This window comes from Pavona decussata, unplaced genomic scaffold (assembly GCF_977016875.1).
Source record: "Pavona decussata unplaced genomic scaffold, jaPavDecu1.1 SCAFFOLD_87, whole genome shotgun sequence".
NCBI classification, from domain to species: Eukaryota; Metazoa; Cnidaria; class Anthozoa; order Scleractinia; family Agariciidae; genus Pavona; species Pavona decussata.
This window is the reverse complement of record NW_028145504.1, coordinates 3,336,003-3,354,286: the sequence shown is the minus strand read 5'-3', so window position 1 is coordinate 3,354,286 and position 18,284 is coordinate 3,336,003. Positions and strand designations below refer to the sequence as shown.

Sequence of the window (18,284 nt, the reverse complement as noted above, 5' to 3'; positions counted from 1 at the left end):
TAATTAAGTTCAACTTCAGTTGAGTAACTGCCATAACCAAAAATTTAAAGTATAACTGAAGGTGATCTAGCAAGGTGGGTTAAGAGTTTAAAACTTAAAACTTTCAGTTATTATTTATTAATAAGTACATTATTTGTTAATAACAACAAATCTCCCAGTTCTTAAGTGTGGTGTGATTGGTCAATTTTGCGGGCCATATTTCACTGTATGGCCTGCTTAATTTGAATGTTCAATCTCAGAGATAAAATTAATATCTTACTAACCTCGTTTGTTGGTCCATATCGTAAGTTACAGATCCTTGTTTTTTCCCATTGATTTATGGCCCGCAAACTTTGCGCCTGGGCCATAAATCAACGGGAAAAAGCTCGGTCCGTAACTTACAGTACAGACCTCGAACTCAGTTAATAAGAGGTTTATATGCAGTGTGGACAAAAGTATGTTGATACTATCAGGAACTTTCTAAGGCAGATTCCAGTCAGTAGATGAAAATTATGCATACAAGGAACTGTGATTCCTGTTTTCCAAATAGGATGCTTAATTAATGATCTCCTAGTTATAATTTGAGATGATTTATTCCATGTTACAAGTTTGATTTTTTTTCTCAAAGATCTGAATCCTTACCTCCTGTTGTTTTGTTTTTTTACACAGGGTGAGAGATTTTCCATGAAGCTTGATAAAGGCCCTCGAGGATTTGGCTTCAGTTTAGTGGCTGCACCGACCTTTAGTTCAAATGTAAGTTGGGTTTTGCATCACTCTGGATTTCACAGTACTTAAAAATCTTCTTTTATGCTAATAGGTTATAGCTAATTTTCAATCTTTGATTAGACATATCCCAAAATTGCTGTCATTCCTTGTAGCATATAAAGTTTACTGCCCTAACATATACTCTTCCTCTTATCAGAGGGGAATTGTTGTGGAATTATCCTATTTTTTATAAAAGAAAAGTGCTAAATGTAAATTATTAAATTATTGAGAATTTTCCTTTTGTTTCAGACTCAAGGAATTTTCATCAAGACAGTAAGCCCTGGGAGTGTTGCTGAAAGTGATGGCAGATTGAAAGTTGGTGACCAAATCTTGAAAGTATGTTTGTGATGTCATTGTTGGTTTTGAAAGCCCTTTAATCTGTAAGAGTACCAATTATTGGCACATAATGTGATAACTCTGTCAATATTTGATGGATTTCTATGAAGTTTTAACACCAAGATGGTCTTGTGAAGATCTACTCATTAAAAGAATAAATTAAAATGCAATCCCCTCCAATATGTGATATGGTTGACCCTCCCCATAACTTTTCAACTTTTCTCCCCATAGCAGTTCTGGGTCTTAGACATCTCTCGGCTCACATTAATGAACAATTGTCATGTTGACAACTGCAAAATAAGCTATATACTTTTAGGGCGGGGTATACCTAATATACAAAAGGTTAGTTAGTTAGTTCTCTCCGCGCCATGAGGCGCATAAGGCTGCAACTTTCGTTTTCCAACCAGTCCTGTCTTTTGCTGCAGTCCTGGCTTCAGCCCAGCTGGTCCACCCTTCTTGTCTGCACTCTCTTTCCACTGTCCTCCTCCACGTGATTTTAGGTCGCCCCACTTTCCTCTTACCCTCGGGTTGCCACCTCATTGCTACCATACAATCATCGTTCCTGTCCTTTCTAAGCACATGGCCAATCCAGTTCCATCTTCTCCTTCGTATTTCGTCACTTATCTTTCTCACGCCTGTTATTTCTGAAATTGTGTCGTTTCTCATGCGTTGCGGCCACCATGCTCTCAATATCCGTCTTAGACATGTGAACTGAAATCTATCCAATTTCTTCTCTTCGGCAGCTGTTAATTTCCATGCTTCACATCCATACAATAGCACTGGTCGTACCAGAGTCTTAAACAGTTTGATTTTTGTATTCCGACCAATGCTCCTTGTATTCCAGATCTTCTTTAGGTTGTACAAAGCTCCCTGTGCCTTGCTTAGACGTTTCTTGATGTCTTCCGTGCCACCACCCTCTTTTGTCACAGTCGCGCCAAGATATACAAACTCTTCGACGTCTTCAACTTCCTTTCTTTCAATCATTACTTTGTCTTCTCTTCGTGCATTCATTCTCATCACTTTGCATTTTTGCGCATTCAATTTCAGCCTCACTCTCCCTGCATTATCTACTAGTCGGTTGGTCTTGTCCTGTATTTGTTGGTGTTTTGATGAGAGAAGGACTATATCGTCTGCAAAATCGAGATCTTCAAGTGTAGTTGTAAAGTTCCATCTGATGCCATTTCTTTGTCCTTCTGTTGTTCTTCGCATTACCCAGTCTACAGCAAGCAGAAGTAAGAAACCTGACATGACACATCCTTGCTTAACGCCAGTTGTGATCTTGAACCATCTTGTTTGTTCTCCCTCATCCAGTACTGAACATCCAAAGTCTTCATACATGATCTTCACCATTCTTATCAGCTTGTCTGGGATCCCATAGGCCTTCATGATTTTCCACAGTCCTTCGCCGTGTACTGAGTCAAAAGCTTTTTCAAAGTCGACAAAGTGTGCATAAAGTGTCGCCTGCCATTCATTCACCTGTTCTATGATGTTACGGAGGATGAATATTTGGTCTACTGTGCTCCTGTTCTTTCGAAACCCAGCTTGTTCTTTTCTAAGGACACTGTCTACCCCGTTTTGGATTCTCTGGATGATGACTCTGCCCATTACTTTGCTAGCCACAGGTAACAATGTCACACCACGCCAGTTCTTGCACTCTTTCAGGTCGCCCTTTTTGGGTATTTTTACTATCAAGCCTTTCTTCCATTGTTCAGGTACTTTCTCCTCGTGCCATATCTTATCAAACAGTCTTGTCAGCTCCTTAACTGCCACATCACTATCTGCTTTGTACAGCTCGGCTGGAATGCCATCTATACCTGGTGTTTTTCCGCTCTTTGTCTTCTTCAGTGCCTCCCTTACTTCTGCTTCCCTTATCTCTGTTGTATCCATCTCGCTAATTTTGTCTTCCTCCACTTCGTCCTCTTCAATTGGGTTCATTGGGGCCTCCCTGACTAGCACCTCCTCAAAGTGTTCAGCCCATCTTTCAAGTCTGGCATTCTTGTCTTTTATTGTCTCACCCCTCTTGTTCTTAAATGCTGCAACTTGGCGCCGTCTCTTGTTTGTGATTTTCTTTGCTGTTTGGTACAGTTCCCTATTTCTCCCATTTTCGGCATACTTTTCTGCTTCATTTCCTAACTGCTCTAGCCAAGCTCGTTTATCCTCCCTTGCTCTGCGTTTAACCTCTCTGTCTTTCAATTTGTACTCTACTCGTAGCTTGCTTTTTATTCTCTCTGATTTCGTGCAGTGTATTTTGTCGTGGATCATCTGTCGTTGGTCTATTGCTTTCCAGGTTTCCTCTCTCAACCACTGCTTGTTTTTCTTTTTCACCCGGCCTAGTACTTTCTCAGCAGTTTCTATGTAAATTTTTTCCATTTGCATGCAATCTTCAGTGATGTTTTCCTCAACCTCTAATGCTGCAAATCTGTTTCGCAGTTCGACGCTGAACTTGGACTTGAACATTTCGTTTTCCAGTTTGTTTGTGTCAAGTCTTGCATTAGTCTTTGCTCTATCTGGGTTTCTATGTAGTTTCAGCTTTATTTTCATGATTAGCAGAAGGTGATCGCTTGCTGCATCTGCACCCCGGTACACTCGTGTGTCTTCCACAGACCTCCTCCATTCTTTACGGATCATCATGTGATCAATCTGATTTTGAGTCCTTCCATCAGGTGACACCCAAGTCGCTTTATGAGTTGTTCGGTGTGGAAAGCATGTTCCTGTGATGACAAGACCGTTCATTGAGCAGAAGTCACATAGCCTTTCACCATTATCATTTATGTTACCCAGTCCATGTTTTCCCATTATTCCTTCCACATCCTTGTTGTCGTCACCAACCTTTACATTCAGATCTCCCATAACAATAACTATGTCATGACAGTTGCATGTATCAAAAGTTCTTTGAAGTTGCTCGTAGAATTCGTCCTTTTCATCATCTGTTGCTTCGTTTGTCGGAGCGTACACTTGGATTATAGTTGTATTTCTGAAGCGGGAGTAAAATCGCGCAGTTATTATGCGACTGCTTATTGCTGTCCATTCCATTAGGCATTTCTGTGTGTTCTGACTCATCATTATTGCTACTCCTCTCTGATGCTCACTTTCTTCTCCAGCATAAATCATTGTGTAGCCATTCCCCATCTTAACACGTCCTGCTCCTGTCCATCGTATCTCACTTAGTCCCAACAGATCAAGTCTGTACCTTTCCATCTCTCGTGCTATTTGCGCTGCTTTTCCAACTGTGTACATTGTTCGTACGTTCCAGCATCCCACACGCATTCTTGATTTTGACGTTGCCAATGACCTTGTCGGTCTGTGGGCTTCCCGTAGGCTTTCACCCATTGACGTCATGGTGTGTCCGGTTGTGCCTCCGTCCACGGCCACACCTTCGCCATTGCTAATAAGTACTTGAGAAATTGCAGTTTCGGTAATCTTCTGTTTTTTTTCCGGGGGCAAGTGATTGGCCTACCGCCCAAGCCCCATGACCTGGAGGGCCGGTGGTTTTGAATTCTGTCAGGGTTTTCCTTCCCTTAGGGGTATTATGGCTCCCCAGTTGGTGCTGCTTTAGTCTGGACCCTCACCGCGCAGACCAATCCGGCATGGTTAGACCTGCCAGGAGCACAAGGCTCCCGCCGGCATAGCCCCGGGGGTCGTAAGGTCACACAAGCTTCCCCGCCACGACAAGGCACACCACCAGGGGGAAGAATATACAAAAGGACTGGGACATTTTGAACTTTTAAATTTTCACGTTTCAAGCCCATTTATCTCAAAGCTATAACTTTCCTCATTTATAATTGTGTCAGTTATGAAATACACACATCAGTAGCTTTAAAATGTTACATTATACATGGACAAATTAAGTTTGTAGTCCTTGTTCTGGACAAAATTGTCATTTTGCCATTGGGATTTAATGAAGAGTTAACAGTGATTTGACATTTTCTGTCAGCTATTCTTACCTGTAAGTTCACAGTCAAATTCAAGGAAAGCAAAGTTAACAGTTGGATGATAGTTTAATGCTTCACTTGCTGAAACAGTGTCTAAATTGTTATTGATTTTTACCGCCCATTATTTATCAGGTCAATGGAGAAGACGTCGAAGGTTTAAGTCATGCAAAAGTTATTGGAATGCTAAGAAAGATCACTGGAACAGTGGAGCTAGAAATTAAAAGGTATGATTCATACATGAAGAATAGCATTGAAATCCATGCATAGGTATTTAACAATAATATTATTATTCTACAAGTGTGCATTGGATATAAGATGATAGATAGTACACAAGGCCTGGCGCCAAGTTTCCTATAATCTTCCTGTATCCAACAAGCACAAGTGGAATAATGTTTTTGTCAAAAATACTGATACAGTATATTGCTAGATCTTGCTAATTTCATTTGTAAATAAAGCCAGAAGATGACTTAATGGTTGTGGGAGATGTTATAACAAATTGGATGACTGTTGTTGTCTGATAACCGCTGTCCGATTTTGTACCATGTGACATGTTTCATCTGATGAGAGTGCACAGAAATTAATTAGTGGGTTATAATCCCTGATATTCCATGGTGGCTAAGCCAATCAAAACTCTGGAATGCATTTTCCAGTGAGCCAATTTTTGATAAAGACAGTTACATTATATTAGACCAGCTAACAATATATATGTTGATGTCCGATCTCACCCTTGCACTGAAGTAATGTAAACCGCATTTGAATATGTATATAAAAAATGCGGTATATAAATGCCATTACCATCATATACACAGGTGTAATTATAAATTTGAACAATGTGATTGTTTTTATCAGACCATCTAAGCTGTACATGGCAGATTCTGTGAGCAGCCCTCCCCTATCACCATTGGGCTCGTCAGGAGCACAGTCAAACGTGCCTTCGACAAGAGCCCCTCTTGAACGATCACCTCACTCTATAGACCTTGATATCACTCTCGAGGACAAGGACAAGGTAATATATTTATTATTCTAATGTGCGCTGTAGGAAGACTCTTTCGCTTCCAACAGATCAAAATGTAATTAATTTTCAAAATGTAACGAATGTTTGGTTTTAGCAACAGAATTGATAACTGAAGGTAAATTGGCCGCCGTAAGGAGATTCGAGTGCTGACGTTAGTTGGATTTGCTCTGACGAATGGCTAACACTTGAGATGTCAGCACTCGAATTTCTTTACAGTGGCCAATTTCCCTTTAGTTATCAACTCTGTTGATAAACCAAACATTTGTTTCTTCTCCTCACCGATGCAGCATCCCAGTTTCTTTTTATTAGAAACTGACCCCCTTTACCAATTTCCAAATATATTTGGCAAAATTTGTGACTTAAACACCAGTCCACATAAAGGTGCTTTTCAGATGCTTTTAAGTAATTCTTTTTTGTCAATGGTGACATTTTACTGATTTCATCCTTGGCCAGACTCTAAAACCAGTGTACCTATGAAAGAGGTGGACTGCATTTACAAGTCATATAATATGAAACGTTGATGAGTGAATCTGTAGTGTTTTTCAAAAAGAGAAACTTTAGTAAGTTATAGTATTGACCTGTTGCTAAAATGTGGCTTTTAGGGCTGACAGGGTCAAGTCCATTGTGGCACTGATCAATATTCCACTAGCCTGTGGGTGTTCTCAAGGGAGAGACCACTGTGATTTACGAGTTTCCCTCATGAACGCCCCATTGGTAGTGAGCGATGAGAGACGGCTGTATTAGCAGGCTAATACTCCAGCTAAATTAGTGATTTAATATTTTTTCTCCTTAATCTTAAAAATTAATACTAAGTTATATGGTCAGTATGTAAAGTCACATTACATTTATGATCTGTGATTATTCATAACAATTCAAGATAAATTATACACCGCCAGATATAACAACGGGATTAAAAATTATAACAAACATAAAAATATATTCACATTTGTTTTCAAAAACAAAACCTAAGAAATAATAATTTAATGCTAAAAATAACCAACAGCTATTCTTATCATATGAAAATGAGTTATGTGATGCATATAAAAAGTATGTTTTTTCTTAATGCTTAAAGTCATGCGAAACAAATATAACCAAATAAGGCTTTAGCCGTTTAATCTTTTATCAGTGGGATGAGGCTGTTTCAGTAGTGTTGCCAAGAAATCAATCCCTAGATATCATATTAACTTCAGCTGATTTGTTTCTTTTGGTGTATTTTCAGATGTCCTTCAACTATTCAAAATTAAAACAGCTAAATCAAATTCATTTTTATCACTCAAATGCAGAGATGAAACCATAGGGATGGGAAGATGCCCTTGAGATAACAGTATTAGCCATTGTATGTTATTCAACCCATGCGCACACACTGCACCTATTCCTGTATTGAATATTTCTTTTTCTCACACCTAACATCCTTTTTCATTCGTATCTCTGCTGCATGCTAGAGTGGGGCCCTGATTTACTAGCACCAAGATTTTCATTGAGGATTTAAAATGCTTACCCTTGTTTTTGCAGTAAGTTTCTTCATTTGATCAATTTGCTTTGATGTAATAAACTTACTCAGCAGCCAGACATGTTTAGACCTTGGGGTCGTGTGTGGCTTAAGCTTATAAAAATTATGTAAACTAAGGCTTTTATAGTAATAGCTGTAAATGTTTAGATTTCTCTTGCCCTAAATTATCCTCTAACAAGTATGCATGGGAATATTCTGAGTTTAAACACAAACAAGCTTAAGGCAAGTTTGGATACATGTTTTGAGAATGCCTTATCATAGCTGCCATGCATTCAGATTTAAGAAAACCATAAATTAATTGATCACTTTTAAAAACAAATTTATTGAAAGTTGAAAATGAATTTTGATTTAAGAACACCATAAATTAATTGATAACTTTTAAAAACAAATTCATTGAAAGTTTTGAAAATGAGCTTTGTTAACCAGGTTTTAAGTTTTCTTCTCATTATTGTCTAAAAAGAGGAAGGACAAAAACCCAACTGCTACAATAACATGACAACCTATATGTATAAACAACCTATTAAACAATTCTCTAAATGCTGACAGATTTACATAAGTCAAAACCCTTAAGTAAAACCCTTGATAAATTTAAACTCTTAATGATAATTAAAAATGTTTTTTTCAGCATATAAATTTAACTGCCTCTTTAATTTTAAACTCATAATAAACAGTAACAGTAACAAACATCCTTTACAGAACTTTTAAAGACAGGATTTTGTAACACTGTTTAAGTTAGCAGTGTGGATTTTAAACCTTTGTAATATTAGTGATGATATGGAACGGCCAGTTTAAAACTTGGGTAATGAAATCTTGAAACAAATCGGCCTTTTATTTAATTACATTATGGAATTTGCTCAATTAAATATATCATCTAAAGTGGGAACCTTTATTTAAATTGTGACTCGGCCATGCTTAAGTTTTATTTGAGGGAATATTACTAAATTTTCTTGCCTTGCAGTTAAAGGGACTAAAATTAGGAGTGACGCTTGCGCTACAATGTTTCCTGAAAAAGGCATCGTGAGCTATGCAAATAAGTGGCTGGCAATGTTGTTTAAAATTTAAGTTGTTTTTCTTTTAACTTTGTTTTAGACACTCACTGGATCAACTGACATACAGGATGAAGATGACGTCACTGAACTTTTGAATGCCCTTTCTTCAGCAAATGAGGACACTTCGCCTCCCACAAATCACATCAAATCTAAACCCAAGCTACACAAAAGAGACACAGACACTGTCCTGTCTTCCCTTCTTGATTCACTGAAGCCACCACCCTCCCCCCCTGAATCCCTGCAATCTGTAGACCCACGGGAGTTTGATTCACAGTGGGAGAGTGGTTACAGCGATAATGATGCGTCCCCTGATTTTGTAACTAATAAATCGCGGCGAGATTTTTGGAGTGGGTCTAGCTCGTCAACTCAGGATGCTAACGTGAAAACTTCCAGTGATACGGAGCCTATTTATCAAGCAAGTGTGGGGCAGCTTGAGTCTATATCAGAAAACAATTTTGCAGTTGACAATAATGTTGATGATAGCAGTGAGGATGACGGCGATGATAGTGACTACATTAATATGGATGATGAAGATGTGTTTAATATGTTGAGGGACAACAGTGAGCTTGTGATAGGTATGCTGAACAATAACAAACCTTCAACTGAAACAGCCGACAACAAGAACTTAGAAAACACAGATGGTCGCAGATCGGAGAACTCTGTTGAAGCTATGGACAGGCTTCCTGATGTACCACCACCTATCCCTACCACACCGATTCCTTCAGATGATGATGAACCCCCTGTTAAGCCACCACCGAGGAGGGAATCACTTCCAAAGTTTACAGCGAGTAATAATAATTACACTGGAGATTCTTATTCAGCACCAGCCATGAATGGATCGATTAATGGTCACAGCAGGTAATGCGATTTTAATAACACAAGTGTTTTTCTCAAGGGGCTAGCTATCAATAATTATTGACAGAAATAACTACTAGCTGGAAAGTGTGGGCTAATCCTTCTTATGGTATATATGCCATTCTATAATTTGTAGGTAAAAACAAAACAAAATAAACAAATAAAGAGCCTTCTTGTCACTATATTAATGTATGTTAACTATATAACAACTACCTAATATCTTGTATTTATGTATCCATGGTGAACAAACAAAAAAAAAGAATAATTAAAAATAAATTTGGATAATACCTTTACCTTCTGATAAAAATGCAAGGACATAAATTATTCATGAAACACTGGTAAGTGACACAGGATGTACCTGTAGTTCACAAATATTCTACATGACACGAGCTCGGTTGGTAGCAGTGATTTTCAGAAATGGATAAATAATGAAAAACAAGGTGAATGTAGTATAAAGTGCAGTGTGAATGTCATACAGTTAGTTTGAGTCGCTTGGTGATTTTTTTTGCATGACTTTGTTTTTGTTTTTCTATAGTGGTGATGAAGCACCAGCTCCCTCGGAGCCGTTGATTGATGTAAGGGAAGGTGGCCAGTACACAGGCCAGCAACTCATCAACCTCATTAGACGTGTGCAGGAAAAATTAGAGTCTAATGGCCCAACAGAAGAATTCAAGGTCTGTATTCACCGTTCTGCTATTCTACCCTACCATAAAACAGCCACAAAAGACACAATCTTGCAGAATGACTGCATGCAAATGAGCTGATCCCCAAAACGCACAGAATACAGATATATTATGCTAAACTTTGTATCGCATATAATATATATTGTGCTATCCCTTTGCTAACAGTGTCTTTTCTTTTAATTTATATTTATTTTAATTTGATGCCTTTTGCCATTACTGTTGGTAAATATATTAGATTTCTGCCCAAAATTTGGTTAGAAGAATGTTAGGTGACAGATAAGTGTCGCCTCAATTTTTGCGTCTCAACCAAGGTTTTACAATAAATATTTGTACCAGTGTACCACAAATTTTGCCACTTCAAAGGGTACTTCTTGTAAAATAGTGTACAGCAATTTTTCGGCAACTTCCTGGTGCCTTCCATTTCCCTTAACTTGTCTAATCAAAATGCGGTATAGTTATATTATATGGAAAGCAGAGTTCTCAACTTTTTTTTGTGCTTTTGACCTTGCCTCCCCCAGTTCTTAGATTAGATTGAACATGTAGCTTTTCAAATGGAAACTGTAAAAATGTGTTTGTAAGGATTTCAGAAAGTTGTCAAAACTAAATTGAAAATTTTGGCAAGTGACAATAAGAACTGTGGCTTGTTAATAATGTACTGACAGTACACACTGCTTAATATCATAATCTGATGTACTTGTACAGGCTCTGAGAGAGATAAAGCAAACAGATGGGTGTGACACAGGGAAAAAGCCAGCAAATAAGGACAAGAACAGATACAGAAATGTGCTACCATGTATGTACAGTGTAAAGCAAAATTCTTGTAAAATATTGCAGATGAGTGTTCCCTGAATGACCATTTCTCATAAACACCACTGTTCGGTTTTTGTTTTTAGTCACTATTATAAATGAAACTTCTTGCAAGCAATTAGCTTTGTAAAGGTTTTTCAATTGGCTGGTTTGTTGGACTTCACTTGACTTTACGTTATGATTGTTTCCTTCAAACATCTTAGTTTAGCTATAAATAAATGTTCTAAGTTCTCTGAGAATGAATTATGCAGTTATGAATTTCTTTTGTTTGAATCTTATTCTGATAATTTTTATTGCAGTTGAGAAAACAAGAGTCAGATTGAATGGAGATGGAGATGACGACTACATAAATGCTAACCATGTCAAGGTAGCGTTTGAATCAGGGAGCGTAAAATAATATATTGTTTTAAATGTTGTTAAACGCATCGACAATAGATGAGCAAGGGGGAGGTGCCTGTGCGGTTGGTGGAACCAAGAACTGCATTCAAGAGCAGCGGGTATTCTTGACAACCCTGTGAGTGGCATCCACCCAGACACCGTCACATTGCTATTCAGTAGGGTAAGGGAGCGTGTGCAACTTGAAGCAACACAAACTAAATTACCTGACCTGAACAGGGGAGCTATAAATTCCCAACAGCCCTCGAGAAGTTCTGCGGCCACCCCAAATAATTCAAATAGAAACTGCTGGCCAGCACTCTCTCGAGTTAAACTTAGCCTACATTGCATTTAGCCACATTTCGTTTGTGAATCAGAGAAGCATGGGTGCTCAATTATTTCAGGAATGTTTATTGTGTTAAGAGGGATAATCATTCAAAGGCAAAATAAACAGCAAGCCATAATGGTGGTCACCTTCTTTTGTGGTTGATCTCTGGTCTGATTGGCCACGGCACAATTAAGGTGTAAAAGTGCCCAGTGCTTGTCAGTTGGCATGGTTAAATTTATCATGCTTATTTACTGTTGCAAAAATATTTTTTCTGTCATTTTTTCCAGGTACCAGTTGGCAATGACATCTACCACTACATTGCCACCCAGGTATTTATCAAAATAATTTTTCCTTTCTCTGTTACAAGTCCATTTCTTTCTTTCTTTTTTTTTATCTTAAAAATTAATGCAAGTCTTGCTCATCCTGACTGTATTAATAGGGTTGAATTGAATTTCATTCTTGCAGGGTCCTCTTCCTAATACAACGCAGGATTTCTGGCAGATGATCTGGGAACAAGATGTTGTTGTTATTGCCATGGTAACATTAGAACGAGAAGGAGGAAAGGTAAACATTTGGTTAATAATTTTTATTGTTAAAAGGTCTTTTATTGAAATAAATTTATTTCGTAAGTGGTATCTTCCACTGAAAAGGCCTGTTTTGAGGATTTATATGATAGAAAAACAAGAAAGGACTTTATTTAACTTCTGGGCCAGTAAATTTAACCTCAATTTTGAGGTTGCAGAAAAGAATCATTATGATAGCAAGTAGACTAGCAAATCCAGAGATTTGTGTAAGGTATGCCTCAGAACAAATAAGCTTTTCCAGCTTTCAACTCTTCCCTGAAGCCCGTGATCTTGATCTGCCAGTGATGAGCAGTATGTATCCTGTGACTACAGCCCTCATTACTCTTATATTTACTTATTAATACCAGTAAATTACTTTCTGTCACTGGAAAGGCAGTTTTACAGTTGTTGGTATAAAATAATGAGAGGGGGTGTGTGTGTCTAGGGGTAACTTACTTGCAGAGATCTGGTAAGGGGTTTTGACTCTTTCCACCAAAGAAAGGATGTTGCTAGCTAGCTGAGTGATGTTGGCACTCTGCTGTTTTATCATGTTTTAATCATTAGTTTTTATAATTTTAGGTGAAGTGTCACCGATATTGGCCTGATTCTGAGGACCAACCTTTGGTTTTCCCTGGAAGGTAAATAATTCCCTTTGCTGTAAATGGGGTTGGGGAGGGTGACAGTTGATTCTAGCCAGGGACAATTTGGAATTTCAAGCCTGTTCCCACTTTGGAGATAACCCAAACCATAATAATAATAATTATTATTATCATAACCACAAACGTTTTTGCACACACACAAAAAATAGGAATGTTAAGTAATTTGACATCAATTTAAAAAATAATTTAAGTACCAGTTGGGAAAATAATGCACTTCTAGGATGGCTAAAGCCTAAAGCAATAATTATTAGATCTTTTGGATTTTGGCGCTACATAAAATTGTCATTAAAAATATTATTACACATTTAGTTTTAAAGGCGGTAAATGAGTTTGATTAGGGAAACCTTTTTTATCACTGGTTCATTATATTTAGGGCTTTCAAATCTTGATTATGAAGAAGTATTTTTATTACTGTATGCGAAAAAAATATGATGATATTTGGTGTTTTAAATTTTTTTTTCACAGTATGACAGTCAGCCTGCAAAGACATGAAGATTTTGATTCCTTTATTGAAAAGGAATTTGAGATCAGCAACCTTCAGGTATAGTTTAGCTTATGTCTTATGCATATAATTTATGTGGCCTTAAAATACCTTCTTGTTAGAGGTCCTGAAATTATCCTAGAGTGTGGCCATCATAAATGAGAGTTGTTAAGCAGCGCAATTTTTACTCCTGTGGTGCTGTTTACAATGCTGTACAATGTGGTTCTAGCTTTTGAGTCTGTGCATGAAACCTCATAATGTGACCATTTCAACTATAAGCTGTTAATCAGTTTATCATCATCAATTATTATTTATTTGCCTCACTAACAAAAAAAGAAGAAATGATAGAATTAACAATAATGGCGAGGAGACCACAAGAAACCACCAGGCTTATAAGAGAGGCCACCTCGGCTGTCATTAATAAATAGAAAATATGGTGCTGCGTAAGTACGACTTGGTCAATTCATGATTTTATAGATAAAAACTGCAACATTTTTTCCTTAAAGGTGAAAAAACTACATGAAGAACTAATTGATATTGGGAGAGAGTTCTAGATTTTGGGACTGTAAATTGCTTAAGATTTGTTCGACGAGAATGTGATCGATAGTGGTTGGCTGTTCTGGTGTACTCTCTTTGCTGACGTTGAATAATTTTTGTCACTTAACAGTTGAGTATTTAACAAAATTTTCCTTTGCTGTGTAATTCGATGCCAGAAAATCAGGTTGGGAGGGAGTTTAAGGGGAGCAGGGATGGCACAGTGGTGGGAGCACTCACCTCCCACCAATGTGGCCCGGGTTCAATTCCCATAGTTGACTTCATATGTGGGCTGAGTTTGGTGGTTTATGCTCTGAATACTCAGGATTTTCTGCCTGCACAAAAATCAACATTTCCAAATTCCAGTTCGACCTGGAAACAGTGGATAAATAGCCATTCTGTGGATGTGCCACTGAAATTCCCATTCATTTATTTGTACCTGAATTTTTGAAAAGATGGCTCCAGAAATATTGCCTTATGTTAGTTTCTCTTGTGAGATTTTGCTTTTTTATTTATTTATTATTTTTTTTTTGCATTCTTTTTATTCTAAGTCAATAAGAAAAAAATATAAAGGGTCATTAGCAGATATTTATAAAATCAAAATATTTCTCTTCCCCCCCCCCCCCCCTGCCTCCCTGTTTTGCTAACCTAGCTCCACTCTCTCTCTCAAACATCTTTTAACCGCGCAACGATTTGGCTTTGAATTCGGCGCGCGCTCTGAGATCAGAACTAAGTCATTAGACCTAGCGTTTCGTTTGGCTTCCTGAAGCAAAGTTTTCCTGAGGACATCATTAAGTCTAATGAGGGAACAAGTCTTACGAGTGCAGCGTCCTGCCTCGTCCAACATGCTGCCTATTTAGTTCTTTTTTAAGCTAAACGGGAAACTTTCAGTTACTCGGGCGTGAACTGTAAAGGGTAGTATGTTGTGTGCTTTGCTTGAGGAGGTGACAGTCTTTGGCTTTAAAAAGTAGGTCTTAGGGATGATTTCTTTTCGGCCAACGTGAAATTTCTGCGAATTTGTTACTCAGCCAAAGACTTAGTATATTTTTGTGGTAGAAAAGGGCGCTAACCCTTCCCTTTTCAAATGTTGATTTCAACATCCGGGAACTTCAGTTAGTATGGAAAACACTAGCAAGGATGGGCAAGGATTTTGTCTTCAAAAAGCGTGAGTTTGAAAAGCCATTCGATTATTTTTCACCCTTATAACTGTAGCGTTGTTAGGCTAGTAATCGATTAGTCGAGAAGTGTGATTGTGGGTGGTATTTCCGCTCTCGAGTTTGATAAATAGTTTCCTGCAGATGTTCGGTCGCCGTAATTCTAGTTCGCGTGCAGCATGAATCTAGTATGAACATAAAAAATCAATTTGAAATGCTGTCTTTCTCTCAAGAAGCCGATCCTGTTGAAGAAAGCTAGAGTTGAGCGCTAAAAGACCGGGTTTTGGGCGAGATTTTAGATGCGTTGGCGCGGTTAATCATTGCTAAATTCTGACACATTTTGTAGGAAGATCACAGGTCATGTTTCATTTCATGCAGATGTTTTTAATTAGTGTCATGTCTAATTCCAAAGAAAAGCCTCTTTCGTTTTTCTCTCCCATACTATTCTTTGACCTTGCTTAAAATCTTGTGATAAACCCTAATTGAAGTCTTGTTAATGACTAGCATATTCCTTCAGCCTAGAAGGTCTCAAAATGTGCCCAATTTCTGGGGGCCACGTTTTCAAAAATCCAGGTATATTTATTTTTTTATTTATTGTGTACATGGCTTATATTGAGACTGATTCTTATCAAAATGGAAGAGCACTGAAAGCAGACTAGGTAGGTTTTGAAAATCCCATTCTGATCTTGTTTTCTCTTAAATCCAGACTGGTGAAAGCAGGACAGTGTCACACATAACCTTTACGACATGGCCAGATCACGGCGTCCCTAAGGTAGGTACATGTAACTGCATAACATTCAGGCTCTGGTTACTGCTCTTGTATGGCAAGAGACAATAATAATAGTTATTTACATGAGCCCAGTCTTCACCACATTGAATATTTAACAATAAATTATTCCACGAGTGCGCATTGGATGTGAGATGATAGATAGCCAATCCAACAAGCACAAGTGGAACAAACACTAGTGGAATAATAATTGTTTTATTAAAAACAATAAAGAAATATTGTTGTATCTTGCTGATTTTACTTTGCAAGAACAACCAGAAGACAATTCAACAGCAGCTATTTCTTGGGCTTCGTATAATGGCTCATATACCATGGCCGCTAAACCAATCAAATCCCTGGAATTGCATTATTTAATTATCCAGTTTTTAATGATAAACAATATTATTCCATGAGTGTGCATTGGATAAGAGCTGATAGATAGCCAACCAGGTTTATAGCGCTCAGTTGAATAGTTGTTTTATTAAAAACAATCAAGAAGAATTGCTAGATTTTGCTTATTTCACTTTGCAAGAATAACCAGAATACAATTTAATGGTTGCTATTTCTTGGGCATGGTATCATGACATAATGGCTCTTAATATACCATGGCCAATAATCCAATCATTCCCTGGAACTGCACTATACAATGATCCAGTTTTTAGTAAAAATGGTTAGACATGATTGTTGGGGATATTCCAGTGACCAGATGCTGACAGAAACCTTGGTTAGGACTAGCATCCTCCCTTGCTCCACAGAACATAATACATCCATTATCAAGGATTAGAACATCCATGTGTCTTTATTCCAAGGGTTACTTCAACTTGTCACAATGTAGCCATACACAGTGTTCTTTTACAAATTTCATTCAATTGATGACAGCTGCGTCATCAAGTGTTGGGCTATTGTTTACGCCCCTACCCCCCCCCCCCCCTCCCAAAAAACTCAAATAAATACCTGAACAGAAGAATCCTAGGTAGAATTTTATCTCAAACACAATTTAAATACTGCAGCTAAATACTGCATGTGTCGTTTGCTTGGTATTTTAATCCTTTGAAATGCTCTTTTCCAGTCTAGTGTGGAGTTAGTAGAATTTGTTCGATTCATGCGGCTTCTTGCTGAGGGTCCTGGTCCAATAGTAGTCCATTGCAGGTAATTTAGCATATACGAACACAGGCAGCCCAAGCCCTTTGGTGATGTGGCTTGGACCACCTGTGGTATGAAGCTTACTTTAGTATAAGAAATTTGTGTTTGTGATTTTTTTTTTTATGATTGTAACAGTTTTCACAGCTTAAACATGTTCAGTAATGAGATTGCTGTTTCTCTTCTCTCAGTGCTGGAATTGGTAGAACAGGCGCTCTTATCACCATAGATGTGGCTATGGGTCTCATGGAAAGAGATTTATCGGTATGATTGTACTATTAATGCCTTGTCTTTGACTTGATCTAGTTATAACACGACAAATACCCAACATAAATTACAAGGAGTGTTTGGGGTGGTTCAGTTTTTATATTTCTATATCTTTATACTCATTATCACACATTTCCATATACAAAAACAGAGGCAAATAAAAGCTGAATCAAGAATAAAATATTCCTTCATGACTTGTATTTGTAGTCTGGTTGGCCAAGTGAAAGCTATAATATTTCATTTTACATTGTACAGTTTGATGTGAACAAGATTATCAGGAATCTTCGCGAGCAACGACAAGGAATGATTCAGACAAAGGTGAGTGTGTATTGATCACCTCAGTGTCAGCTAGGAGATGCAATACACTGTATTCTTAATAACCCTCTCACCTTGCGGGGCTTTTCAGGGATAATGAGACAAACTCGTCAGAAACAAACATTTCAAATACAACATACAACATATTGGTTAAGAATCCCAGCTGGCAGGAGGCAGACTAGCTGGCTATCTACAAGCAAGGCCATGGAGTTGAACTCAAGGCTATCGAGAAACAACTCCAGCAAGCAGTCGGAGCGGGACTTGAACCCTGGACCTCTGGATTGCAAGTCGGGCACCCTAACCACTTTACGATTGTTGCTAATACATGATAAGGGATAACAATAGGTTGTATGCAACACCCTTGAAGGGTTTTTAGGTCGGTGGGGTGGGGTTAAGCTGTGTGTTTGTTGCCTTCAGGTAACCAAGGAGTCAAACTTCAATAAAACACACATCTTATTGATCAGTGAATGAACAGTTGAATCTCAATCACACCAAACAAATAATTATTATTAATGATTCTATAAATGGACAAAGAGTTTAACAAGTGAACAATAAATCAATTAGTCAGTCAATCGATTAATAATTATTAGTTATCACAGATGTTTAGTTCCTACAGATCAGATTTTAGTTCTTGGGCTGAACGAGATTTTGACCTCACATTTATTTATTTATTTATTTATTTTTTTTGGTGCAAGTTGTATAAATAGGCCACTTCCGAGTTGCTTTGAGCCTCATTATGAAAGGGAGGTTAAGTACATAATTTTTAAATTT

The 18,284-nt window shown here is 37.8% G+C and overlaps 1 protein-coding gene across 3 annotated transcripts in view; it reads left to right on the top strand.

Moving 5' to 3' along the window:
* The window catches only part of LOC146474826 (tyrosine-protein phosphatase non-receptor type 13-like), a 62,949-nt gene that overhangs the window by 42,690 nt on the left and 1,975 nt on the right, over positions 1-18,284 (top strand). For all 3 annotated transcript variants that reach the window (XM_085116554.1, XM_085116555.1, XM_085116553.1), the window contains 16 exons: positions 649-732; positions 994-1,080; positions 5,145-5,236; positions 5,862-6,018; positions 8,627-9,444; positions 9,977-10,115; positions 10,827-10,917; positions 11,231-11,298; positions 11,922-11,963; positions 12,100-12,198; positions 12,777-12,835; positions 13,322-13,397; positions 15,732-15,797; positions 16,861-16,940; positions 17,123-17,195; positions 17,454-17,516. In XM_085116554.1, coding sequence (XP_084972680.1) covers positions 649-732; positions 994-1,080; positions 5,145-5,236; positions 5,862-6,018; positions 8,627-9,444; positions 9,977-10,115; positions 10,827-10,917; positions 11,231-11,298; positions 11,922-11,963; positions 12,100-12,198; positions 12,777-12,835; positions 13,322-13,397; positions 15,732-15,797; positions 16,861-16,940; positions 17,123-17,195; positions 17,454-17,516 — 2,094 coding nt within the window. The remainder of the gene's footprint in view (positions 1-648; positions 733-993; positions 1,081-5,144; positions 5,237-5,861; positions 6,019-8,626; positions 9,445-9,976; positions 10,116-10,826; positions 10,918-11,230; positions 11,299-11,921; positions 11,964-12,099; positions 12,199-12,776; positions 12,836-13,321; positions 13,398-15,731; positions 15,798-16,860; positions 16,941-17,122; positions 17,196-17,453; positions 17,517-18,284) is intronic.